Below are 26,360 nucleotides of genomic sequence, written 5' to 3'. Positions count from 1 at the left end.
TTAAGCCGCGTATAAAGCTTGCTTTAATGATAATGGCTTTACTTAGCCATGCTACGTGTTAGTAAGTAGTGCCATACCACTCCATTCGGTCTAAAGTACCCGATGTCTGTCGAGCCACCAATATTTTCCTGCTTATTATCATCCATGTAGCTTCGTGACTGAACACTTTTGAGTTAGAGTTTCAAAGAACAACTCGGTTGTGTTCTGTCTTTGCTGCGTCTTAAACCCTGAATCCCAGGGTGGTAAACAAAAGTTGCGAACCACTGAACAATTCACGGCTGTAATAACTTGATCTGCTTTTAGCAAAGATCTTGTCACTACGAGCATTTGAGAACTGGACAAATTGGTGGCACCAGTAGCGGAGTAACCATTGCGTAGCGTACTACATTAACACTGAAATAGTCCATTATGCCGGCTGTCGTTGGATTCAGCATTGTAGTGCGGCTGTCACTGTTGAGCGCTGTAGCGTTCCAGGTCCTTCTTGCCACCTGTCCTACTGGATGGGTGTCTTGGCGTGACTTGTGTTACATCTTTTTGCCAGAGAAGATGAGTTGGCACCAGGCTGTCACGGCTTGTGACCGAGCGTCAGTTGGTCATCTCGCGGTGCCTAACACCCCCGAAGAACTTGACGTCCTGTTAGACATGGATAAACACTGGGGACCCAGCCTTTGGATCGGCTGCAAATTTGACTCCTCCTACCTTGATTTGAGCCAGGTGGCGTGTGTCGATGACGGGCGATTACTGGTGCCCATTAATGTGGGCCTGTGGGAGAACAATCCCAGAAGTGACTGCGTCAAATTGAGAATGGGGCGGGATGATGTTGTTCAAGCAAGCAGAGGGGTCTGCGACAGGAACAAGACAGCCATTTGCGAGATGCCTGACCCCTCTCGCAGGTTCTGCATGTCGTCCGATCGGAGTGGGCGCTTCACTCCCCAGTGTCTGCTCGACCATGGCTTGAAGAACCTGACGACTACGGGCCTCATCGACTGCGGGGAGGCGTGCTGGGCGGAGCCTCGATGCCACTCCTTCAATCTCTGGCAGCGGAGTGGTCCACGGAAGACGTGTCAACTGAACCAGGCGACCAGGCAGGGGGCTGTCTTTGAGCAGATTCAGCATTGTTCCTTCTTTGCACTGTGAAACAATAAATCATTTATATGTGAGATTGTTGCATGTCTCAGACACTATGGATGATGAATCTCCAGACGTCCCAGTCCTCCGGAGACAGTTGCCAGGATTTCAGTGTGCTCTTCACACCCTTTCTGCTCAAAAACACTGCGCGGACAGTGCATTCATTGATCACAGCACATAACTATTTGCACCATTTCATTAAAGTTGTAACTTTCAAACTCATTTGAACTTGACTTGGTAGTTCAGTATAATTTTCTGGATCTTTTAAGCTGCATATTATTTGACATAATGCAGTTCTTTTTTGTGAGTGGCATCAAGCAACTGTAATTTTGATTCAGAAAAATGATGACAGTCATGGCTCTGTGGTCTACTACTGTATTTATTTTGTATTTTCAGTATTATGTGTAATCACTATATACATTCAAAAACAGCAAAAGTGTGGGCTTACAGCCTACTTTTGAGTCAAAATTTCATGCAAATATAATACCAAATTTATAGGACCTCAAGAACAAGTGCAGGAAAATAGAGTCAAGTTCTTGGCTCAAGTCAAGTCGAAGAATGAGGTTTGGATTCAAGTTTGATCACTAATATTGTTTTTTATTCATAGGACTCCGACCCAGACTGGACTTGATTAAACTGCATTTTCATGAACGACACTCACACTCATTTGGCATGGTTGTACTTTCTTTTATATTAGAATTAAAGCAAAACATAGTCAAACTTGATGTCACTAGTTTTGGTCAATAAGGTGCAACCCTGATTAGTAAGCTGCAGAAGTTACAAAACATGAAAGTGCTTGAAAATGATCTTTCCAATAATAGACTTATGAGTTCATCTTACAAATGTGGCAATAGTTTACCATCAGTTTGTTCAACAGTGTATCCATTCCTATTGGTCGAGAGCCTGTCACATGGCCAGTCCTAAACAGTTGATAAAACACCGGCTGGCTGGGTTTAAACACTTTTCCGGTGTCACATTGAATTTGGACTCCTGTGAAATCTAATCCCTTTTTATACCCTTTTATTGGTTGAACGTTCACAATCCTCACTTAGGCATGTGCAGTGAGTCCATATTTCGAGAGTCCTGAAGTCACACTACACCTGAACCGCTGCATTCTGCGCCACATCGCGCAGTGCACACCACACGCGCGCCAATCTTCATATGAGGAGTTGTTTACGACTTCTCGCGAAAGGCATATGCATAGCTAGAGGGGCGTTTCGAAACACAGTAAAATGGTTGCACAAAATCGTCGGAAAGTTGTCATGTGAGACTTGCTTGGACTTTTTGACCGAAAATGTATTTATGAATTGGAATAAATACGTGCTTGGCCGGTATTAAACAAGTCCGTTTAAGACCGGCTTGGGGCCTGGTCGTCGATAATGACCTGAGACGAATATCAGCGTCCATTCCCCGAACCTGTCGTAAACGGACTTGTGTAACCAGTTCGCGCCGGGATTATTTTGACATTGACCGGACCCAGGCACGGGATGGTTTTCACCAACCTCGATGCCAGACGGGTTTAGGCCGCCATGTGCGGGTAGCACACCCTGATATTTCCGGCCTCGCTTGTTGCGTGTTTATACGTCATCCATTCCGAATACCGCCAAACCTTTGCGTGTATGTACGTCATCGGACGTGAACTGGTTAAAACTAGCCAAATATCCCCTTATTGAAAGACCATTGATCTGGTGTCCAGCACGCTAACACCGTGCACTCATAGAAACCCTTGTCAATGGTAAAAACAACGTCGCTATTGTACAAAGCAACTGATCTACCTCGGTGAGTGGACAGTGATGGCATGTTGGGATTGGTCTATGCCGGATACATTTAACGGTTTGCCAGGCAACCAACAGGTTATAATCGCCCATATATTTACATTAAATATCTCAAGGTTTGCTGAGATACAGCTGGGTGACTTTGTACAAAAACATTCCCAATCAGCCAGTTAATGACTCAATTAAAGCTTCTCTTTATTTATTTACATCACTTTACTACTTAAGGGAAACAGTTAACAATCCATGCTTATTATAAATAAGTAAGAGAAACAGTTGCGTAGCTATGGTATCAGAGACTTCTTATAGAAAGCTATGTTTACATCGCGGTAGTGTTTAACTTCATCTTTATCCTTAGGTTGCCAGGAGACAGAAACGTGAGACCACTTATAGAAAGCTATGTTTACATCGCGGTAGTGTTTAACTTCAACTTTATCCTTAGGTTGCCAGGAGACAGAAACGGGAGATTGCCGCTGGAAAATCAAAGAGGACATCAGAGAAGATCATTAAGACGTATCTTCAGAGCCACGCCCTTCAGGCCGTCATGGGCGAGGCGAGGTAATATGTCTTGCATCTATTCCTTTTTATACCACCGAAGATCTCGTAGAATTTCTGCAAAGCCACGCCCTTATTGTTGTCACAAGACCCCTAACCCCACCTACGGGCTTGCATATATTGACCCGTTTGTTTTGTTCTGTATCAAGTGGTTCTCAGGACAGCTCAACGCCAAAACTGAAGAAGTTACCGACCGAGCCAGACATGTTTGAGCTTCCTCCAGTCCCTTCTGCCTTGTTGCAAGACTCGTGGAGGTAAGGAGATGATGTCATCTCTCAGATGGATCAAGTACTTCACAAGTACTTCACAAGTCCATTCACTATCATAGTCACGAGAGACCAGTGTCTTGTGAGGGGGGGGGGGGGAGGAAGGGGGAGGGGCAGCAAGCAGACTTTGAGGTCAGCCCAACCATTGCAATCAAAGGAAAGGGCTGGGGCTGGACAACACCTGTCTTTTCGAAGCGCTGTTCAAAACAGACGAAAGAAAAGATTTAATTTTGAAAGACATAGGGAATTCAAGCGATTCACAAGGCAGTAGAGTTTGCCACGGAGAGTTCATTTTTCCCGGTGCATTGTGGGAGATGGTCTACAAATTGGCAGCGCGGAACATTTAAAATTTTTCATTTTTCTGGTCCGTAGTTATATGATTCGAGTATCTGTTTGCTCTTTTCTTGTCTTTTTATCAATATGGTGTTTTTGTTAGGCGGCAGAATGCCCCAATCTATAACAAATTAGCTCAAGTTGTCTACTGATACTCGTTCAAATTGGCCATGATTTGTCAACCGTAAACTTGAAAAATGGACTCTCCGTGGCAAACTCTTGGTGGCGCACTGCATTGCGAATCGCCCAAATTGAACAATAACAAAGGAATCCGCTCCATTCACAACTACCCCCTCACCGGCAAAGAGAGTACAGTTGGGGGTGACCGACCGACACTATCTTGCCTGACTGCAATTCATTTGCTGTGAAGTGCAGCCACTGCGTGTACATAGTACAAATCCCCTGGTGTACATGCATCACACACAAGGAACAGTGCGCGTCAACCAGCGAAATGTCCCGCCCATGGGACGTCGTTGCTAGGTAAAAGGGCGCCCTCTTTCGTCGCCGCACGGAGCCCATACCCTTGTCACAGTTCATTTGAATGGCAAGTGATTTGACTTGAGACGTGATGACATGATGAATGCAACACATGCTGTAAGTTATTTCAAATCGTTTTGTCGTGTGCTCGGATACTGTTATTTCACTGGTCTAGGATGGCGATGTGCCTGGACAAAAACTGCACGTCACACAGAGAGGGTAACGTCGCACTTCATTCATTGCCCAAGTTGCACGTGCATGGGGAGCCTGCAGACACGCTATAGCTTTAGCTCTGCGCAATGAGAACTGCGATGTCCAATGCTTAAGTCTCATGTCCGGCAGGACATCAAAACCTTCAGTTATTTTTCACACAGCTACAACGTATCTTCTGAAATTCTGGCGCGATATAACAGAACAATTGTCGACTGCTGCAGTGCGGGTTCCAGTCATATCCCACATCACAGCAGTCAACAATTGTGAAATATTAATTGCATCCCGTGTCCATTTTTTTTACAGTGATTCTGATTCGGATGATGATACTGCTCTGAGAGTCGACCATTTTGACCGTTTTCAGAATCTGGATGATGTCGACATTGACTCTGAAAGCTTTCAGGCCCTGCCTCCCGAGATGCAGCATGAGATAATCACAGAGATGAAAGAGAACAAGAAGAGAAATTCCTGGAAGACAATGGATCAACTTCCCAAGGTAAAGGAACTTAAGGATGGTGGGTGGGTTCATAGCCTGTCAGGAGATCTTAAGGTACCGTAATTTTCGGAATATAAGCCACGGCTTATACGTTGATTTTGCCCATGAACATGTTTACTGCGGCTTATACACAGGGCGGCTTATACGCCGAGCCTTGAAGAATAAAAATTAGATTCACATGTGTATTTAATGTACTGGTACAAAAGGAGATGTGTTGCTGAAATGAATTATCAATTAAGAAAGTCATTAACAAACCGAAACCACGTCCCACGTAAAGGTACCGCGCGATAAAAAGTACGGTGATGAAAGCTGTCTTCGACGCTTGCGACCAGCCGTACGTGATACTAGTGCAGCTGCATGCGATGCCATGCAGCATGCTTTCCTCCAGCGGACCACACCATTTGTGGTAATAAAGGGGTGTTCTTTCTTGGGAACAATAATTACCAATATTTCCGCTGTTAAAAGAAAAAGAAAAAAGACGACTAAAATTTTAATGGTGTTCGAAACATTTTTGTATTAGATAATCAGTTGTTCAACGTCACAATATATTTTGTTTTCTTGAAATGTATTAAAGAAACGATGTAAAACTCAAATCAGGGACTAAATCACCCCTTACAAAATTAATGGATTCGTCCATTAAAATGTCGGCTTCGTTTTGACTATTTTTGAAGAAAGTTACAATCGAAACTTGAATTTTTAACGTTACTACTCGTAACAATTTGATAAGTTTTGAGGTAAAAACGGACCTGTTTATTCTTAGGACAAAACAAACTAGCATCTGTTGCCACAAAGCAAGATTTGTAGCGCTCCAGTCAGACAACACACGGTGGGTTGCATACTCTCTCACGTGCTGTGGGAAAATGTTGTCGTTCACCGGCGCAGGCCAGCTGCCGGGCCATGCACTAACTTTTAAGGCCTGGGACCGGACGGGGCAGCCGGCAGCAGTTCCCGGTGTTTATTTCTCATCATCAATTTCCATATTTGTTTGTAAGAGTATCGATTGTAAATGATTTGATATGACTTTTGTGGCCCTTTTTATAGCTTCTGTAGTGTAAATGGAACTGGTTCAGAGCATTTTGACTAGAATTTGGAGGCCTTATAAAATTGAAACCGCTGCGGTCGGTGCGGCTTATACCATGTATACGCTGGTGCGGCTTATACGCCGACTTCAAATCTTAATTTGCAGATTTTTGCGTGCTGCGGCTTATACACCGCGCGGCTTATATTCCGAAAATTACGGTAATCAGATATCATTGAGATGAAAGAAAACAAGAAGAGGAACGCATTGAAGACAAAGAATCAACTTCCCAAGATAAGGAAGATGGGAGGGTTTGAAGCCTGTCAGGAGATCTTGCGACAATAAGACAAGTTGCATTTTTTATCGATTTCAAAGAATAAAGTTTTCTGTTATCTGTTTAATAAAACAACTAGTACAGAGAGTACACATATTTCATTCTACTGCAAAACCTAAAAAATAACTTTACATATCATAAAGTGGTCAAGAACATGTTACGTTCTAACAAGCAAACCCCAAACACCAATTAAACACAACTAATTCTCGTTTACTTTATACACAACAACATAATGAAGAACGGTTAATAACATAATGAATAATGGTTACATAGTAAGTAAGCAAACTTTACAAACAAAAGGGCCCTCATATTTGTAACAATTTTGAAGAAGTTTATAATGTCTTTAAAAATATGAAATGCAATCTGAGGATCTTTTCCCCACAAAGTCTGATTTTTAATATAAAATTTCAACAAATTTGATGAAAACAGCACAGCGACATCTGTATTACAAGCACAATTTTAATCAGTTCTTATCAATTTTAATCTGTCCGTTCACAGATTGTATGGTCGATACATGTGTAAGCCCGGACTGGAGTAGTTTAAGGCTGGAAATGAGTTTAAGCATTTACATTTGACATACAGAGCTTCTGGGCTGTCGCACATGTTGTGTGATTTTCACACAAGTGATTTTTACCACAGAACTTTTGTGCCAGATTGGTAATCACAAAATGGTGAGTGTAAGGCCAAAAAAAAAAATATTCGGTCTCTGGTCAGACCAAAGTTCCGGAATTGACGCGGCCACGCGGCTTTTTTTTTTTTTTTTTTGCTTTTTTTTTTTTTCTTCAAGCTTTGATTGTACAGACAAGGTTGGGTACTATTTTGCTTTTTTGGTGTCCTCATGTACATTGGTGTCCTCCATAATTTGCCTTTGTGCTTTCGATCATTTGCCTTGTGGCAATTTCCCATTCCTTGGTGCTCTTTGGTAAAAAAAAAATGAGGAGGTGCGGAAATAGAGGGCGCTGTTGGAGCTACCGCGGAACATTTTGGAAAAAAAAAAGACCGACGCGCATGATTAAAATCGACGCGCGCGCTGACCAGAGACCGACTTTTTTTTTTTTTGGCCTAATGTACGGTAAGTTTTCTGTGAGATGGGTTAGTACATGTAGATCTACGACAATTAGTCCTGATAGATCTTAACCGAGTAGCAGTCAGCCACTGCCAGCCTCCCATCTGAAGTAAACGTGATTGCTTCTGGGAAGAATAGACCCTGAGCCAGACAATCAAGAAAAGTGCCGCCCAGGCTGTAGCGGTGAACATGACCAGTGCCTGTGTCACAGAGTAATATGTTACTTGCGCCATCATAACCAAGCCGAACGTTGGACATCGCAACGTAGACGCCGGAGTCATCACAAAACACACCAGCGCAAACCTGCACTGGCTCACCATTGATGGTTGGTTTAATGGTGTTCAGTGTGGTACCATTGCTCAGTGCAATGTCCACTTTCCGATCTCCGCTGACCACAACTCTATCGGTGGCATCGTTGATGGCCAGGTGATAAGGCGGAGTCTGCACTGGTATGGTGTCTAGGAGCTTACCATCAGTGAGCTTATGCTCAGTCCACACCATCCTCTTCACATCACCGACTAATATCGTTCCATCCTTCTTGACAGCTACGCTTTGGAGATCCACCTCTGTGTTTTCTACCTCGCTCTGAGGCACCGTTGGGAAGTGGAAGGCCGGCTTGTTGTCCTTGTCAAATACTTTGACATACTTGGTGCTGTCTACAACTATCAGCCGATCGTCAGGAGTAGCCTCAATGGCGCGTGGCTCTGGGGAAGAAAACAAAATTACTAGTCCAATAAAACCTACTCAAAAAGATACTGTGTATATATACATAGTCATAGAAATATCTAGGAAATCTGTTTGTGGTATCTGTAACCACAGACTGATTTTTTTTGGTGGTGTGGCCTCGTGGTTAGGGCATTGGATTTGTGGTCTGCGGGTAAAGCTGCAGGTTTTGGGTTCGAGTCCAGCCTGGGGTCTTGGTGCGTTTGCCCTTGGGAAAGGCACTTTGTCACTCATTGCTTCTTTCCACCCAGGAGTAAATGGGTGCCTGTGAGGGCAGAGGTGGTTATTGTGATTGAGCTTCCTTGCGCCTAACAGGCAGCATCAAGCTGTATACTCCCCAGGGAGCTGAGATGGTATTTGGAATGTTTCATGGGCCCAATGAGCAGGGGTAATAATGATTCAGCGCCTTGAGCACCAGTCCTGGTGGATACATGCGCTTTATTAATACCCACTATTATTATTATTATTCTGAGTGCCATATATTTCAAACATGCACAAAATTATAAAAATGTTAGAAATTTACTTTTTTGAAGTGGAATCTCTTTGTTATGGTGTCCTTCAGTACTGCAGATGACCACTCGCTTGTTCCTGTTGTCCGCTACAGCAATCTCACCAGGTTGAGTAGCAGTAATGCTCCAAACTGCATCAAACTCTCCTGGACCACTTCCCTCTTTTCCAAACTCACCAGACATCTCCCACTTGCTCACTTGATGATCCTCCAGCTTGCCCAGGTTGATGTCACCAATCCTCTGACCCGGGCTGAAATTCAGATGTGAAAGCGTGGGGTCAAACTGGGGAGGATCTTGACCCTTCAGTGAATTCAAGTCTTTGCAGATGATTGGACAGAGGGAAAGAAAATCACTGTCTGATGCTGTATTTGTGACTTCTTTTGAAATCTGCAGTGAATGTTGCTTTCCTTTGAGCAGCATGTTCACTGTTTTGTCATGCTCATCATATACATTATTACGGACCTCTTGAATTTGTTTGATTTCATCACTGATCTTTTTCTCTTGACGTTTTACATGCTCAATGATCTCAGCTGCTCTGTTCTGTACCGCTTTCAAAGAAGTTGTGATGTTCTTTGCCAGCTTATGTTTAGCTTGAGATGAAGCAACTAAACGTTGTTGAAGCCCTTCGATGTCTTTTTCGAAATTGGTAAACACATCCTTCAGTGTCTCTTTGTATTTCTGAGAGGCCTCTCCTGAGTCAATGTAGTGATGCTCGGGTTTACAGTGGTCCACAACGGTGCAATCTCGGCAGATTAACTCTTCGCATGTCTCACAGAAGAACCGCATTGCTTCACCCTTGTGTTTGTTGCATTTAGACTCATCCTCTTCTAGTGCTCTTTTCACAGTTACTTTCCCTTGACGAATATCTTCAAAAGTGGCCACTGTGTGGTTTGACATAGCAGAAAATTGCATGTGTGTCGTGTGACACTTTGAGCAGATGTTCTGTGCGCAGTCCAGACAGCGATGCATGGCCTCGTTTTTCTCATCACATATTTCACAGATAACCTTTGCGTTTTCCGAACAAGCCACCTTTTCCTGTAAAGAGACCTCCTCAACTATGCCCATCAAATGAAAATTTGTTTTCAGGCCTTGAATGCTCGTCTCCGGAAGTACCGTCTCTCGTCGGCATACAGGGCAAGGCATCTTGGGTTCACCCCCATACCTGCCAGTGTAGTATTTCTCCAGACAGTTCTGACAAAAACTGTGCTGGCAATCTAGTATCTTGGGCTGTTTGTATCTGTCCGCACAGATATCACATTCGAGATGGCAGCAGATTTTCTCTAGAGCTTTGGCCATTTTTATCTGTTGAAACAAAAACAATGTAATGAAAAAAGCACATTTTAATTGCATAAAAACATCACTGATGATCTAAAATTTTCAAATGAGTAAAGAAAAATAAAGGTTGAAAATTTCATTTTTTTTCATAACTTTTGTAAACATTCAATTTCATATTTCATGTTTTTGTCGCCTCAAAACTATAAGGTCGTTATGGCAATTGGCAATTATTTCACATTTGTATTCTTTTTATAAGGTGGCTTATTGGCAACATTACGGTAAAAAGCATGATAATGACCAATGAGTTATCGACAAAAGGCCACTAACGGATAACAACCTTTTGTTTCATATGGTACCTAAAGTATCTCCATTGTGCATTATTGACAAAAGGTCACTAACGGATAACGACCTTTTGTTGCGCACAACACCTTAAGGCTTGGCCTACAATAACTGTGTTTTCTCTGAAAATAACAAGTTGTAACAAAAAACTCACTCATTTCATTGAAATAAATCTTCCCAACTAGCATATTCAGCGTGGTTGACAGATTGCTTTTATAATTTTCCTTGAGCACCAAAACTTCAAACTGTATTTTCTCAAATTCACAAAAACTAAGCTAGAATGTGATTGCAGGAAAGTTAAGGAACCAAGCGAGGGCATTGCAATAAAATGTGTCTAACTACAGAGGGTGCTAATTATGTTATCAAAATAATAGCTCATCCAATTGTACAGCCTATGTACTATGCATCTTATGATTACATAATAAATGTTACTGAGCCCTGTCTGTTGCAAAACATGACTGGTCACAATGATCATTATTCTATCAACTTCAGAAATCAACCAACAAAAGTCAAACTGAAAATGATTTGTATACATGTGCATATTAATCAAAACTACTTCTCAAATTATTCTGAATTGTATCATCATTGATCACCTAAATATCAACAAATTCTTTCTTTAAATAATATACCTTTATATTCCGCTGAGTGAAACTTTGGAGTCTGTGCAAGCAAATTCAATTCATACAGTGCGAAGAGAACAATAAATTTGCTCCAAACTTGTTTCAGCAAATGTAGCAAGCAAGTCCAACATGCAGGCGTGATTCTGACTAAATGGCATTGGTCAACAAATTTTCCTAGTATTGTGCAAGGTTTAAAAATAGATCTGGGTTTTTACCCTGCTTTCTATACAGTCTATTGGTGTGTAAATGAGGGCAGGTTGTGGCATATTCAAGCTGTACAGTGTGCAAGACTGCCTGTTATTGTGTCTGTTGAACCGAAGAAGTTTATACACTGCCTTACAATGTCTGTATAGTAGTCACTGGATACAAGCTATAGACCACTGAGTAGTGACCACGTTACCAATGGCGTCTCTCACACTCATGTACTAGGAATATGTGTGGATAAAGGCAGTGCTGTTTTATTTAAGTTTCAGGTTTAGGCCAAAAAAATAAAATAAGTCGGTCTCTGGTCAGCGCGCGCGTCGATTTTAATCATGCGCATCGATCTTTTTTTTCTTCCAAAATGTTCCGCGGTAGCTCCAACAGCGCCCTGTATTTCTGCACCTCCTCATTTTTTTTACCAAAGAGCACCAAGGAATGGGAAATTGCACCAAGGCAAATGATCAAAAGCACCAAGGCAAATTATGGAGGACAACAATGTACATGAGGACACCAAAAAAGCAAAATAGTACCCCACCTTGTCTGTACAATCCAAGCTTGAAGAAAAGGAAAAAAAAGCCACAAAAAAAAAAGGCCCCGTCAATTCCGGAACTTTGGTCTGACCAGAGACCGAATATTTTTTTGGGGGGGGGGCTTTATTTAGAATTTTTTTATATAATTTAGTAAAGGGCAAAGTTGCAGTGTTGTACAAGGTCATTCTGATCAGAAAGAGGACTCATTTATTTATTTATGTATTTCAATGTTTACAACTTTATTTTCAAGCCATGTAATAACAAAACAAAATCCACAGCACATGTATAAAAAAAACTTTGTCAGAAACAGACCCCAATGAAACAAGATGAAAAGTTTGAGTTTCACAGGTTAATCTTCATAAATGTAATACAGTTGAACACCGCTATACCGAACATTTGGCTATACCGAACATCATCCTTGGCTCTCGGTTTTAATGTACAAAACATACGGAACATTCTTGTTGGAAAAAAAGTCAACAGATTTGACAAAAAATCTACCAGTTTTATTAAATGCTATTTTGGCCACTTTTAATTCCCGAACATCAAACCACCCATGGTTAGGCCTACATCATGTTTGAATGTTAAAGAGTGATAGATGGCTATTATTTCCCCAAGGAATAAAAAAAAAAAAAACACCCGTTGCTAAAGTTTCGTGACGACGACTCATGCAACCGCGGGATATGAGAAATGCCTGTTCACTATTGGTCAAAAGAGGGTATCGGCGATTTAAAATTGCTATACCGAACGATCGTTATCACGAAAACTTTCTGTGGATTCCGCAATGTTCTTTATAGCGGCGTACGTAGTGGAAAAAAATTAGGGAAAGAGGTAAAAAATAATTTTTGAAAATTGAAAAAAGTTTACAAGAATAAATCCTAGTGCATCTGTCCCATGCTAAGTTAAGTAAAATTTAGAACATCATAACCCTGGATTGAATTATAATTGCAAATGACTTACAACATTTTTGCTTTCATTTGTTTGTAGAAATCCAATGATTTCTCCAACTACCAAGTGATGAAACTCCTTCAAAAGGGCAAGATGACAAAACGGATCGACGTCCTGCAAAAAGAGATGAGTGAACGCAACGTCGGTGCCATCGCATCCATGATGGATGTCGAGAGCGGTAGATCCCATGCGGTAGAGGGAGGTCGTATCATGTCCGAAGACTCTCACCATTACTTGTTGGTGAAACGAAACTCTTCCAAGATGGACGCAGACTCCTCCAAGATGGAGGCAGATGAGACTCCAGAAATCGCGGAAGACGCCAGTCACCAAGACAAGAATGTAGACTCCCAGGGCTCCAAACCCACTTGTGAAATTGAACAAGACGGTCAGATGGCGAATGATGTCAAAGTTCAAAGTTCATCCCATATGCCATGGGAAACTGATGTGATCATCATTGATGATACAGAACCGGATGTTGATTCCAAACACGCAGCAGAAATAGCGCACGTTGTCAAAAACTTGTCAAATAGTGGAAGGAATTTGATTATATCTGACTCATCAGACAAAATGTCTGTCATACCTAAAGTAGAATCATCAAATGTGATTGAGAAAATTGGCCTGAAAGGTCAGAGGTCAGACAGTGATGATGGCATCCTTAAAGTAGACTCGCACTCGCAGGACAGTTTCAAGACTGGTTTATTTGAGAACAGGACTGAGTTGGGACAAGACAAAGAAACAATCGTCTTAATTGATGATGATCAGAAAGATTCCGCATCACTTCCTCGTAAAGCAAAAGAGATGTCTTCCATGGTGCAAGCTGACCAGAGAGTTGAAAATGAAGCAACCAGCAAATTAGAACAAGCCCATCAAAAGGAAGAACAAACCTCTGAGGTAGCTGAAACGGCCAAAGACCTTTCCGAGGAATCGGTGCCAACAGCATCTCCTGATGTCATCTCTGTTGACGCGGATGATGAGAACCTTGCTGTCATAGAAACAAGTAGGCAGGAGATGAAGAAGGCATCGGACGCAGCTGAGATGGATAGCTCAGTCAAGGAGGCGGCCAAAGACGGAGTGATTGATGCAGATGATGCATCATCCAGTGATGGTGAGTGAAAAATTTATTAACAGTGATTCGCCAAACTTTGGGAATGTTACTTAGTCTTGCATAATGAATTGTTTGGTCACGCAGTGTAAGTAAACAAAAATAGGAAACCGTTATTTTTTAAAAGAAGTTCTGCATTTAGCGCTTTTCGGATCTTAGGATGTGAAAGTCCAGTTAATAAGCTTTCCTTTAGTACAAGAATCAATCAAATCACTCATGTACTTTTTTAGTTACAGAAATTTAACACAAAGTCAGTTTAAACATTTTGTCCAAGGATCACATTTATGGTACGTGATATTTCAGTCAAATGAAACCCATGTCATATTATGAAATGATATCGGAATAATCCCATAAGTCTCCGGGGTAGCCAAGTAGAAGGCAGGGTAGGGCTTTCAACGCTTGACAGTATAGAACATGTTGTTTTAACATTGGAAGCAGACGGCGTTTAGATAAAGGTCATGCTAAGAGCCAGTTATCAGGGTAATGAGAGTGTCTGGTGAATTTCTCTGCGTGAAGTGTTTTCATTTTGCTGAAATATCACTTAACTTTTTTGTAATCTGTGGACAAAATTGTAATACTGTAGTTGTGTTTGAAAGTCCATAACTGGAAAATTACATTAGCAATATGAATTATTCTTTTACTAAAAGAAAGCATATTAATTGGGCTTTCACATGCTAGATTTGAAAAGTGCTACATGCAGAACTTCTTTTTAAAAAATAAGGGGCGCATTTTGGGTTTCCCTTTTGTTTTACTCACACTTTGTGTGACTGGTTTAGTTTCTATGCATTAATCTTGTCAGCGAAATATATACAGTCGAGTCTCGTTAATACAAACTTGTTCGGACCTAGCCAAATTGTTTGTTATGTCAAAATTTTGTATTAAGAGGAACGTCAGTCCCATTCATTGTGCACATAAATGCACAGTCGGGACCAAGGCCTTATGTTTGTTATAACCAGAATTTTGTATTAACAGAGTTTGTACTAACGAGAGTCGACTGTATGCAACTGTAAGTTATAAAGCCTGAGTATCCAGAAGAACCAAAAACTAGAACAGAAGATGTTTTCATAATTAATATTTAACCTTGATGAAGGGGTACTTGTCTTGATGTTCATATACCTTCATCAATAACTTTTTGTTGAGCTTTACTCTTTTCTCCTTCACTATCTTCATCATCAGGAGACTTTGTTGAAGTGCCTGATCAGTCATCGACTCGAGCCATTGTCGAAGAACTATTTCCTGCCAGCACATTCATACCATCTGCTGGTGTGGGTGAAGTAACAACTCTAGCCTCATCGCCGAGTAACTCGGCAGATATCAACACTCGGGATTTATCAGAATCCAGGTATTGTTTGCAGAGACTGTACACAGTTCTGTACACTAAATTTCCTTGTTAACCCTCCTGCTATTTAAACAGTCACAGAAGGTCAAAATTTCCCTCTACTTCCCTGCTTTACTTTAAACACCGGCTAGTCACCAGCAGTCAGATCATAATGTCAAGCAAGCACTGTCACTAGTCGAGCTCAGTCAACAGACCATGAACAGACAAAGCAGGCAAGTTGTGGTCACTGCTGGCTTATATAGTTATCAATCACCCGAAGTCACAGCATAGATGTATCAAGTTACATAAACAGTCCCAGCCAGTCAATCCTGCTTTATGTTGGCTGGAAATTCTTAACTGTTGAAAGCAGTCACTTGATTGATTTTGACTGAAAGGACTACTGGGCACAGAATGTATGTTTGCGTAGGAGGGTTAATGGCAATGCAGATTTGACTTTTGGTTAAGGATAATGACTGTTTAGTTAAGGTATTAATTAGACATAGCCGTGTTTTACCTAATGGTATTTTATTTTGCGTCATTCATCGAATGTATGTGTCAAGAGCTTCTCAAGAAAGTGTTCCCATGGAAACAGAAGCCCTAGTGACAGAGATGGATGAAGGAGGGGGGACTCAAGAAGAGGTTGGTCTAGAGGATGTAGACGATGCAGAAGACATTGACGAAGAGATACAGGAGGACCTTGAAGCTGAGATGGAGAGACGTCGAGAAGAAGCCAGGAAGGAATGGCAAGCCATGAATGTGGTAAAGAATATCGAGTAAACGTCTTTTGCCCCTTGCACAGCAAGGGTCTGTGATATGCGAGCAGATTCTGCGATTTATTATGCAACTAGACCGTCTTGACCTCGAGGTTCTGACCATTCAGCGGGCGCCTTCTATATCGGGTCTTCGGTTACCCGTTGTCATGGCCATCTAATGAAACCTAGACATGAGATCTACTATGCTTTTACATTTTGAATTGTCTAAGCAAAAAAAAGCTGCGTCGGACGGCCTGTAACGATATGTCACGCGATGCGCGAACCTCATGTGGTTTGAATGATCATCACATAATATTTTAAATAACACGAATAATAAGAAGGCCCTCTTGCGCATTCAGGTCACGCCCATGATGATACGTGCAGCATTTTGCTAAGGGTTTTGAAAGCCAATGTCGGGTTTTATTAGATCTCTGTGCCCGTTGTTGCATAACAAAAACATGGCATCCAAATTGACCAATCAACAGCTTAGTCCAGATTTCTGAATGAAAAAACGTCATTTGTCACTCCGATTGGCTGGCGCGGGGTCGCATAAATTTGCATGCTTAGATATATCAGACGTTGAACTGGAGACAGAGAGGGCTCTGTCTGGGTGCAGTTGTGGAAATGAACACTTGTTTATCTGGGGAGGCTATAAAGAGAGAATTGTCTTCTTTCTTGAAGGAGGATGTACCACATCTTGAGGAGAATCTTGAGGCTCAGCGTCAGATGCTGCGGACAGAGAGAGGCAAGCAAGAGAGAGTGGCCGCATCCATCACCGACCTGATGTATGCTGAGAGCAAGGTCTGAATGTCTTGGGAGAACCTTGGAAACGGGAGAAGTTAAGACGGGAATCTATCAGAGACCAGATTTATGCTTAGAGCAACAAAGAATGTCTTGGAAGAAACTTGAATGGGATAGTAAAGGGAAATAAGTCAAAGTGGCAATCAGAGACCTGACGTATGATGAGAGCGTTGTAAGAATGTCTTGAAAGTTGGTGTAGGATGAAGATGCACAATTTCCTGCTGTTTGTAGTGAAGCATGCAGCAATCATCCTTGAAATACAGGTGTGCAGGAAGGTCCAAAAAACGTTTACACCTTTTCAGATGCAGATTTTTTGGTAATCGGGGAGACGTGTTTTCATAGTTTCAAGATATTCCTAAACTGCTGCATCTTCGTGGTAAATTGTGAAAACGGCACTGAAAACAAAGCCTAAATTTATAAATGGCAATGGTTTGAAGAAATATGGTCAGTTTGTCCATACGCAAGTCTATGAGATACGATCCACACAATGGCACTGCACGGACAAAGAACTGCAATAATTGTAATTCGGTCTACTTGACTGCCATAGACGCGGACAAACTAGTTTTGGACCATTTTTCTGTAAATGGCCGCTATTTCTTAACTTGAGCTAATACTTTCAACGCTGTTTTCACCATATACGACCAAGATCTTGTAGTTTAGGAATATCTTAAAGCAATTTCAAAATTTCTCTTCAATTTTGAGCAATCTGCCTCCGAAAAAGTGTAAACTTTTTTGAGGGACCACCTTTTAAAATGGTGCATTATTCACGTTGTTAGTGAGTTGTCGCAGTTTTGTTTCTGGCTCAGATTTGATCACTTGTCACTTTAAAGAGCAATTTTCTCCTGTAAATGATGTTTGGATTGTTTGTAGGAATTGCTCCAACTGTTTGGCATTCGGTACGTTGTTTGTAGGAATTGCTCCAACTGTTTGGCATTCCGTACGTTGTTTGTAGGAATTGCTCCAACTGTTTGGCATTCCGTACGTTGTTTGTAGGAATTGCTCCAACTGTTTGGCATTCCGTACGTTGTTTGTAGGAATTGCTCCAACTGTTTGACATGCCGTACGTTGCTTGTAGGAATTGCTCCAACTGTTTGGCATTCCGTACGTTGTTTGTAGGAATTGCTCCAACTGTTTGGCATACCGTACATTGTTTGTAGGAATTGCTCCAACTGTTTGGCATTCCGTACGTTGTTTGTAGGAATTGCTCCAACTGTTTGGCATACCGTACGTTGAGAGTCCCCAAGAAGCCGAGGCGCAGTGCGCATTCTTAGACAGGACAGAGCAGACGCAAGGCACAATCACTGATGACAGTGACGTCTGGCTGTTTGGAGGACGCACCGTCTACAAAAACTTCTTCTCCAAGCGGAGGGACGTGGAATGCTTCAAGAACAACGATGTCAAGAAACAGCTTGGTAGGTTGGAGGAGGTAGTCATGATGTTATTTTGATACAAGAAAACTGCTGCTGTGATGTTTTTTAAAACCCCAAGAAGAATAATCCAATAAGAACTGGCTAAAAATAATAACTTAAACCCTCCTATGCTAACATACATTCTGCGCCAAGTAGTCCTTTCAATCAAAATCAATCAAGTGACTGTTTTCAACAGTTAAGAATTCCCAGCCTGTATTAAGCAGGATTGACTGGCTGTGACTGTTGGTGTTACTTAATAAGCCAGCTGTGCCCACAACTTTCCTGCTATGTCTGTTCATGGTCTGTGACTGAATTTGATTAGTCGCTGTGCTTGCTTGACATTCGACTGCTGGTGACTAGCCTGTGTTTAAAGTATAGCAGAGGAAGTGGATGGACATTTTGGCTGTCTGTGACTGTTGAAATAGCAGGAGGGTTAATTATTGTTGTTGCATTTAATATGTACTAAAACAAGTTGTAGCTGAATTCCACAAAACTTGGAAGGGGAAGTTTCTGGTAATAATGTGGGCCCAATTTCAGAAAGCGGATGTGTTTCATATTTGCGTTTTGTTTTTCAAGACCAGAATCATTGCAATTCGGACGATTCACAATGCAGTGCGCCACCAAGAGTTTGTCCTGGAGAGTTCATTGGTCGACAAATGTGCAGCGCCGGCCAGTCAAGTAGTTTCACATAAGCATGTGATTCGAGTATCTGTTTGCCCTATTCGTTTCTTTTTATCAGTGCGGTGTTTTTGTAAGGCAGTTGAACCAATCTGTAATGAATTAGCTCAAGTTGTCTACTGAAACTCATTCAAATGGGCCATGCTTAGTCGACCGTAAACTTGAGAAAATGACTCTTCATGGCAAACTCTTGGTGGCGCACTGCATTGTGAATCGCCCGAATTCATCCCAGGTTTTATTTCTCCTTGTACTTTGCTCTCGTGTTTTTTTTTCAGTCTTGGATCGTTGTAAGCTGATCATTCTTGCTATGCTCCTTGGCAGCGACTACACGGAGGGCATCAAGGGAATCGGCTGGGTGACTGCTATGGAGGTCCTCGCGCAGTTCCCGGGTCAAGGAGTCGACCTACTCAAAGCTCTCAAGTAAGACATTTGGACAATAAAATTTGCAGCGCTTTGTTTTTTCAGAAATGAAACTGTGGATTTCTTGAAAGCAGCTCAACCAGTGTTGTTCATAGGCTTGAAGAAACCTGTGGAGAGTTGATGATTGCAGAAATACTAAGTTTTGTTGAAAGAAAAATTCCATTGGAAATTCATGCTTTCAATTAGGACTCATGTCAACTTGGGTAAGATAGAACTGCTATTAGAACTAGTAAGAACTCGCATCCACAGCTCACTCTGCGACATAAGGGTCCAGGCAGACATATATTCTGTGCAAAGTTGTCCTTTCAGTCAAAATCAGTCAAGTGACTGTTTTTAACAGTTAAGCGTTGCCAGCCTACATAAAGCAGGATTGGCTGTGACTGTTTTAATGTAACTTGATACAGCTATGCTTTTGACTGTAGGTGCTTGATGAGCCAGCTCTGCCTACCACTTGCCTGCTTTTGTCTGTTGACTGAATTTGACTACCTAGTCACAGCGCTTGCTTGAAATACGATCTGACTGTTGGTGACTAGCCTGTGTAAAAGGCATGGCAGGGGAAGAGGATCGATTTTTTGTACTGTCTGTGACTGTTCAGACAGCAGGAGTGTTAATTCTTTCAGTTCTGCACTCGGCATCTCTTTGGTAGCATTTAGTGTCTTCTGATATGGTGCCTGCATGTTTGTAAAGTGTGTGGAACTGAAAGGAATAATCATAAAATTTCACTGCTGGATCATTTTTTTTTGAAAGTTGAACAAAGAAATTGACTGGAGCGGGGTTTGAACCTGCGACCCCTGGACACCGTTCCGGTGCTCTACCAACTGAACTAACCAGCTCAACATTGACGGCTCCCCAATTCGTCAATATCTTTGGTTCAAACCCCGTTCCAGTCCATTTCTTGGTTCAACTTTCAAAACATTGTTATAATTCACCTAGTCAGTTTTCCCTTTGTGGTTCGTTCGTAAATATTTTTTTACAGATCCTGGTGGGATGTTGCCCAGGAGCAGTTGATGCCACCCGTGGAGTCGCAGGTCAAAGGGAAGCTGCGCAAGTTGACCATATCCGCATCCTTCCCCTGTCAGCATGTATTTGATGCTTACTGGTCTCCCGTCGTCGACGACTCGACGGAGGAATTCAGCTGGCAGTCCCCAGATCTCGGCCTCCTTAGAGAATATCCTTTTTGTTGGAATGGTTTGGGTTCATTACTGGACCGAGCCCAGTCTAATGTGACTTTCGCGAACCCGGGATTCCTGGGTTCGCATTCATGAGCACCCTACTGAGATAATGGCTTCTCAATCAGTTAACGACCGTAAATTTGTTTGCACATACGGCGGGAGTGCATGGTTTGTCTTTGATTAAACCATGATGTAGCTCCATGATCGTACAGTCAGGCTATCCCCAATGTATGTGCCTCGTTGTCCAGAGCCACCTGCCTCCCATCAGAATTTGAGTGAGGAGTGACGAACCAGTTAAGTGCTGGAGAGCTACCTACATCTAAGAAAGCCACATTAGACTGGGCTCGGTCCAGTAATGTTGGAATCAGCCCCTTGAGCATGGTTTGACTGAAAGAGAGGCTTCCCAAGGATTGCCTCGGGATTTTCCTCTGGAATTGTCCCCGGATTTTCGGCACAGGATTTTTCTTGGGATATTCCATGGGAGTTTCCGTAGGAGTTTCCTCTGGTTTTTCCTCCAGACTTTCCTCTGGATTTCTCTCATCAGGATTTTTCCTCAGGATGTTCCTCAGGTTTTTTTCTTCAGATTTTTGTCATCAGGATTTTCCTGAGAATATTATTCTGGAGAGTCCTCGTTATATTCCTCAAGATTGTCCTCAAGCTTTTCCTGGGGATTTTCCAAATGATTGTCCTCGGGATTTTTCCCGGACATTCTTCAAGATATTTTCAAATGATATTCCATAGGATTTTCTTCATGATTTTCCTAATTTCCTTAACCGGAGGATTACATTCGCCAGGGATAAGCTTGGCTGGACAAGGACCAAGACTGACGAGATTCTGCTCCCTGTGATGAAGAAACTGAATGAGAAAGTGGTGAGTTTTTTAAATGGTCGCAAAGATTAGACTAGGTTGTAGCCACCTGAAAAAAATTGTTTTTAAGTGTCCTTTACTAAAATCAGCATTTGTTGTTTTTTTTATTTCAGACACAGAGTAAAATCACCTCTTTCTTACAATCTGAGAGGGGAGATCCCCGAAAGGTGACCAGCAAGCGTCTTCAACGAGTCTTGAGACATCTCCGGAATCCTCAAGCAGCTGAACAAGAAGAGGAAACAAAAATGAAGGGGAGTAGAAAAGGAGCAAGTGGGAGGAAAGGCAAAAATGAGACAGTTGCTAAGGTGACCAAACCAAAGAAGAGGAAAAGAGATGAAGGAGATGGAGACTGTGGAGCTAGAACTATTGACGCACAGAGTGATGCGGTATCCATGGTAACCAGTGACAGTGCGGATGGGGAGGACGAGGCAGTGAAGAGGAGCAACCAAGCGACTGATGATGACGGGGAAGACACGCATTCATCAAGTGAGGAGTATGCAGCACCAAAGAAGATTAAAAGGGCGATAGATGCTGCAGATTCTCCATCCTCTAGCTTACGAAGAAGTCAGAGAACTAGCGGGAAGATTACAGACTACGAGGAAGATAAACAATCTCTGCTGGCAGAGTTTCTTGAAATTGAGGAAACCATGGCTCGAAAAACAGAGGGTGTTATTCCAAGAACTCCCACAACAGATCTGAGTAAAAACGGCGGTGGCGATGAGACGCTTGTCAGTAATTTGAGGACGGAATATTCAAGGCCCAGTGCAGAAGGAGCCAAACCAATTGCAGACACTGAGGAGCCTTCAGCAATGAAAAGTGAACTTCTTGGACTCGGGAAGCGCCTTGGTAAAAGGGGTAGAGGTCCCAGTGTGAAAGGTCGAAAGGGAAAGGGTAAAGGTCAAGTGGGAGTGAAAGGGAAAGGAAAAGCAGCTATTGGTGGTGTGAGAGGCGGAGGTCCTAAACTGTCGGAGAGTAGCAGTAGTGATTCTGATGAGTAAGGGTGTCCTTGACAATTGGGTTCAGTGGGCATCCCTAGAGGTTCTGCTTGAGTGCACTTTCTTGACCTTTCTGGTCGTGAAAACACAGATTCCCCAGAGCCTCGGTGGCGCTGTAAACGTACAAACCTGAGGAAATATGTAGAGGGAAGATGGTGACGGGAGGTTCAGTTTTAGAGGTTTTCAAGACTGAAAAGCTAATCCACCTGTTTGCCTGGGCGGGACCAAAACCCAGGTCACCCGGGGGAGGGGGGGGGGGGGCCTGCCCCAGTGCCCCCCCGCGGCGCCCCGGCCCCCCAACCAAAAAACCTGAAATTTGCTGCTTTCAAAGGAAGCGCCTTTCTTAAAGTACCTTTTTAGGGTATTGAAACATTTTTCACTCGATTCTAATCCCTTAATTTTCTTGATTATACAGCTTTATGAAATGTGAATAAATTGTTTAAAAAAAGAGCGCCCTCTAGCGTAAAAAGAGTCAGCTCAGCCCCTCCCCCCCCCTTTTTTTAAATCAAAATTTGGGGGGGAATCTGCCCTTGGTATGCCCCCCCCCCCCCAATTCACTGACAAAATTCTGTCTATGCCACTGCTATTATTTATTACTATTTATCGTACAGTTGACACTCGTTAATATAAACGTGCCTGGACCTAGCCAAAATATTGTCTATCAGAATTTTGTATTAAAGTGGAATGCCAGTCCCATTCATTGTGCACATAAATGCACAGTTATAGGACCAAGGCTTTGTTTGCTATAACCAGAACGAGAGTTGGTTGTATATAATATAAACAATATTTATAATGAAATATTAATAGTGACAGCAATAAATGAAGACAAACTGAGACAATCACGTTGTGTACCAAATTTAATAAATCTTTTGACTAGCTTTATTCATTATTCCTGCATTACATGTATACAGCTTTACGAAATGTGAATAAATTGTTTAAAAAAAGAGCGCCCTCTAGCGTAAAAAGAGTCAAGCTCAGCCCCTCCCCCCCCCTTTTTATTTCGAATTTTGTAGGGGGATCTGCCCTTGGTGTGCCCCCCCCCCCCCCCCCAGTCATGGTTTAAAAGTCCCCCCCCCCAACAAAAAAACCTGAAATTTGCTGCTTGCAAAGGACTACGCCTCTAAAAGTATCTTTTTAGAGTATTGAAAAGTTTACATTTTTTTACTCGATTCTAATCCCTTTGACCATACAGCTTTATGAAATGTGAATAAATTGTTTAAAAAAAGAGCGCCCTCTAGCGTAAAAAGAGTCAAGCTCAGCCCCTCCCCCCCTTTTTATTTCGATTTTTTTAGGGGGATCTGCCCTTGGTGTGGCCCCCCCCCCCCCCCCCGCCAACCCACTGACAAAATCCTGTCTAATGCCACTGCTATCATTATTACTATTTATCGTGCAGTTGACACTCGTTAATATAAACGCGGCCGGACTAAGCCAAAATATTTGTCTATCAGAATTTTGTATTAAAGTGGAATGCCAGTCCCATTCATTGTGCACATAAATGCACAATTATAGAACCAAGGCTTTGTTTGCTATAACCAGAACGAGAGTTGGTTGTATATAATATGAACAATATTTATAATGAAATATTAATAGTGACAGCAATAAATGAAGACAAACTGAGACAATCACGTTGTGTACCAAATTTAATAAATCTTGTGACTAGCTTTTATTCATTATTCCAGCATTGAGATTATAAATAGTCATGGTTTAAAAGTAAAGATTAACACACAAAAATACATTTATTTGATTAAAAATTAAGGAAAAGTGTATAAAGGTACAAATTCAAATGTATTTTTCCAGAAAATAAATAATAAAGATGATATTGTAATAGATGTTTTCACAAAATGAAGTAAACTTCCATGGTTTTTGTTTTATTATTCCAAAGGTAATACGCAAATATTTTGAAATGGTTATTTTGAAAACTTGAGGGTTTTTAGGAGCTTGTTTTTCAAATTAATTGACTGCAGTGAGCTTTATCAATTGACCACAATTCCACACAGATTCCATACGTGTGTAAATGAAGTAAATATCTTTTTTGTTTGAATAAAAAATTAGGGCGGACACGGCATTTTTGCAGACTGGCTCGATGTATGTACTCTCTCGGTCAACATTTTTATCTTTTCACCAATTGTCTAAGCACGATATCTTATCAGAGAACACCGAATGACTTGTGTACTTTAGACTCTATAAAAACCTAAAGCCTGAAACTGCATATGCGAATCTTTAGCCTTTATCTGTGAAACATTCAAACCAAACAAAAATACGAAGGATTGTAATTGTTTCGAAAGGGGGTGCAAATTTCGAGGGTTGAAGTTATAAGGCCAAAAAAAAAAAATAAGTCGGTCTCTGGTCAGCGCGCGCGTCGATTTTAATCATGCGCGTCAATCTTTTTTTTTTCCAAAATGTTCCGCAAAAGCTCCAACAGCGCCCTCTTTTGCCGCACCTTCTCAATTTTTTTTTTACCAAAGAGCACCAAGGAATGGGAAATTGCACCAAGGCAAATGATCGAGGGCACCAAGGCAAATTATGGAGGACACCAACATACACGAAGACACCAAAAAAGCAAAATAGTAACCCACTTTGTCTGTACAATCCAAGCTTGAAAAAAAAAGGGGGGGGAAAAACAAAAAACGCGTCGCCGCATCAATTCCGGAACTTAAGTCTGACCAGAGACCGAATATTTTTTTTGTTTTTGGCCTAAAGGTACTTTAATTTTTCATTGTATGGGCCTACAGCGGCACAACCCAAGCACGTGACATGGATCTATTAATTGTTTTTAGTCTTTCAGTTTGTTCTGCTTTGCTATGCAAGTGACCTGTTAAGTCCTTGGGTAGCTTACTGACCTCCATAGGTATCTTACTGACCTCCATAGGTACTTATAAGCTTAATTTAAATTCCCCTGACCCCTGAATTAAAAGAAATTGTATGCGCCCAAACAACACCCGGTTCATTGTATGGTCCCTGGGCCGAATTTGTGTGATACAGAGACAGACTGGTTCCGTTCTGTAAATTGTGTTCATTTGAGCGTGAGTGCGATTGGGAACCAGGCAGGTGTACGGGTACGGATTATTGTGGACATTTAATTTCGAGGCGGAGTTCGGTCGGTCGTTTGTCCCAGTGTGGGAAAAGTTTGTTCCGCAAGAATTCCTCGCCGAGGAAGAATCGACAGTTTTAGGAGACGGCTGTGAAGGAAAGAGGAGACTTTTTTCATCATGACGAGCAGCAAGAAAGATGTGATTATTATCGGGGGCGGGATCTCGGGTAAGTGAAGAACGGTACTGTTTTGTGGAACTAAGACGAAGTCCTATTTCTTGCCTTGTTGTATGGCCGTGTATTGCACTCCACCATATGCACACTACGCCACACGCATTTGTTTTTGGACTGTGCACGAAGTCTACAATACACAGCTTATCAATATCAAGCTTATACACCCGGGTTGGCATGATTTGTTTTTATTGAATTGCATAGAGCAAGGAACAGATGTTCATTGTTAGTCATTTTAGAGTTCATTCAACAATATTCATATTTCTTTTAAAATTTCAATGAGTAAGCAACAATGTAGGCCTACTGTGTAGGGTTTCTCTTAGCCTCATAAATGTGGCCAATTTACTGGACTACCTCCGTAAATAAAGGCCACGCTTCCACCATGTACAAAAACATGTCAAATTTTGTCAAATTTTGATTTTCACATTTAGGCTAGCTGGAGTTACCCAGCCCTGAGTTTTATCATTGGGTTGTATACTAATAGACAACCCAATGATAAAACTCAGGGCTGGGTAACTCCAGCTACATTTAGGCTTAGTTTGTATCTATTTTTTTTTGCTTTAGAAGCATACTCACCCTCCATATTTTTATAGGCTAATCAGAAAGTGCTGCCTTTTCCAGATGTCTGTTTTTCGTGAAATTTCCAGATTTGTTTGCACACGTTTGCGTATCAAAAAATAAAAAGATAGATTCAATTAAAAACATGAAACTGAAGTAAAGAAAACTATTTTTATACAAAATGAAAAAAATTAGAAGCAGAGCAGTGTGGTTTCAAACCAATAAACAGT

General features: G+C 41.8%; 3 protein-coding genes across 12 annotated transcripts in view; 2 read left to right on the top strand and 1 right to left on the bottom strand.

The window, feature by feature from the left end:
• Positions 1–22,587, top strand: part of LOC119723996 (DNA repair protein complementing XP-G cells homolog) — a 30,910-nt gene extending 8,323 nt beyond the window's left edge. The window contains exons 4-15 of the mRNA XM_038194917.1: positions 3,343–3,458; positions 3,605–3,709; positions 5,048–5,237; positions 12,837–13,902; positions 15,076–15,241; positions 15,778–15,976; positions 16,651–16,770; positions 17,969–18,182; positions 19,133–19,277; positions 20,254–20,445; positions 21,235–21,319; positions 21,430–22,587. Of these exons, the coding sequence (XP_038050845.1) occupies positions 3,343–3,458; positions 3,605–3,709; positions 5,048–5,237; positions 12,837–13,902; positions 15,076–15,241; positions 15,778–15,976; positions 16,651–16,770; positions 17,969–18,182; positions 19,133–19,277; positions 20,254–20,445; positions 21,235–21,319; positions 21,430–22,314 (3,483 nt within the window). The 3' untranslated portion in view covers positions 22,315–22,587. The remainder of the gene's footprint in view (positions 1–3,342; positions 3,459–3,604; positions 3,710–5,047; positions 5,238–12,836; positions 13,903–15,075; positions 15,242–15,777; positions 15,977–16,650; positions 16,771–17,968; positions 18,183–19,132; positions 19,278–20,253; positions 20,446–21,234; positions 21,320–21,429) is intronic.
• Positions 7,630–11,291, bottom strand: LOC119723638 (E3 ubiquitin-protein ligase TRIM71-like). Its single transcript, XM_038194397.1, has 3 exons — positions 11,131–11,291; positions 8,902–10,189; positions 7,630–8,359 (listed from the first exon to the last, which is right to left on the bottom strand). Exons 2-3 carry the CDS (start codon positions 10,181–10,183, stop codon positions 7,707–7,709), a joined length of 1,935 nt encoding a protein of 644 aa, XP_038050325.1. The 5' UTR covers positions 10,184–10,189; positions 11,131–11,291; the 3' UTR covers positions 7,630–7,706.
• A 2,690-nt stretch (positions 22,588–25,277) lies between the features above and the next one.
• Positions 25,278–26,360, top strand: part of LOC119723636 (amine oxidase [flavin-containing] B-like) — a 44,380-nt gene continuing 43,297 nt past the window's right edge. For 3 of the 10 annotated variants that reach the window (XM_038194394.1, XM_038194396.1, XM_038194395.1), the window contains exon 1: positions 25,280–25,569. In XM_038194394.1, the coding sequence (XP_038050322.1) occupies positions 25,521–25,569 (49 nt within the window). In that variant the 5' untranslated portion in view covers positions 25,280–25,520. Of the gene's footprint in view, positions 25,570–26,360 lie in introns of all 10 variants that reach the window. The other 7 variants (XM_038194390.1, XM_038194387.1, XM_038194393.1 and 4 more) reach the window with 5 other exon arrangements.

Source organism: Patiria miniata, unplaced genomic scaffold, assembly GCF_015706575.1.
Source record: "Patiria miniata isolate m_02_andy unplaced genomic scaffold, ASM1570657v1 HiC_scaffold_17, whole genome shotgun sequence".
Classification (NCBI taxonomy): domain Eukaryota; kingdom Metazoa; phylum Echinodermata; class Asteroidea; order Valvatida; family Asterinidae; genus Patiria; species Patiria miniata.
The sequence above is the reverse complement of the archived record's forward strand: the minus strand, read 5'-3'. Positions and strand labels throughout refer to the sequence as shown.

Excerpts from the sequence above, each read along its gene's own strand:
- LOC119723638 (XM_038194397.1), bottom strand. The coding sequence starts at position 10,183 with ATGGCCAAAGCTCTAGAGAAAATCTGCTGCCATCTCGAATGTGATATC. Across the intron at positions 8,360-8,901 it reads AGAGATTCCACTTCAAAAAA|AGCCACGCGCCATTGAGGCT; the intron begins GTAAATTTCTAA and ends TTTCTTCCCCAG.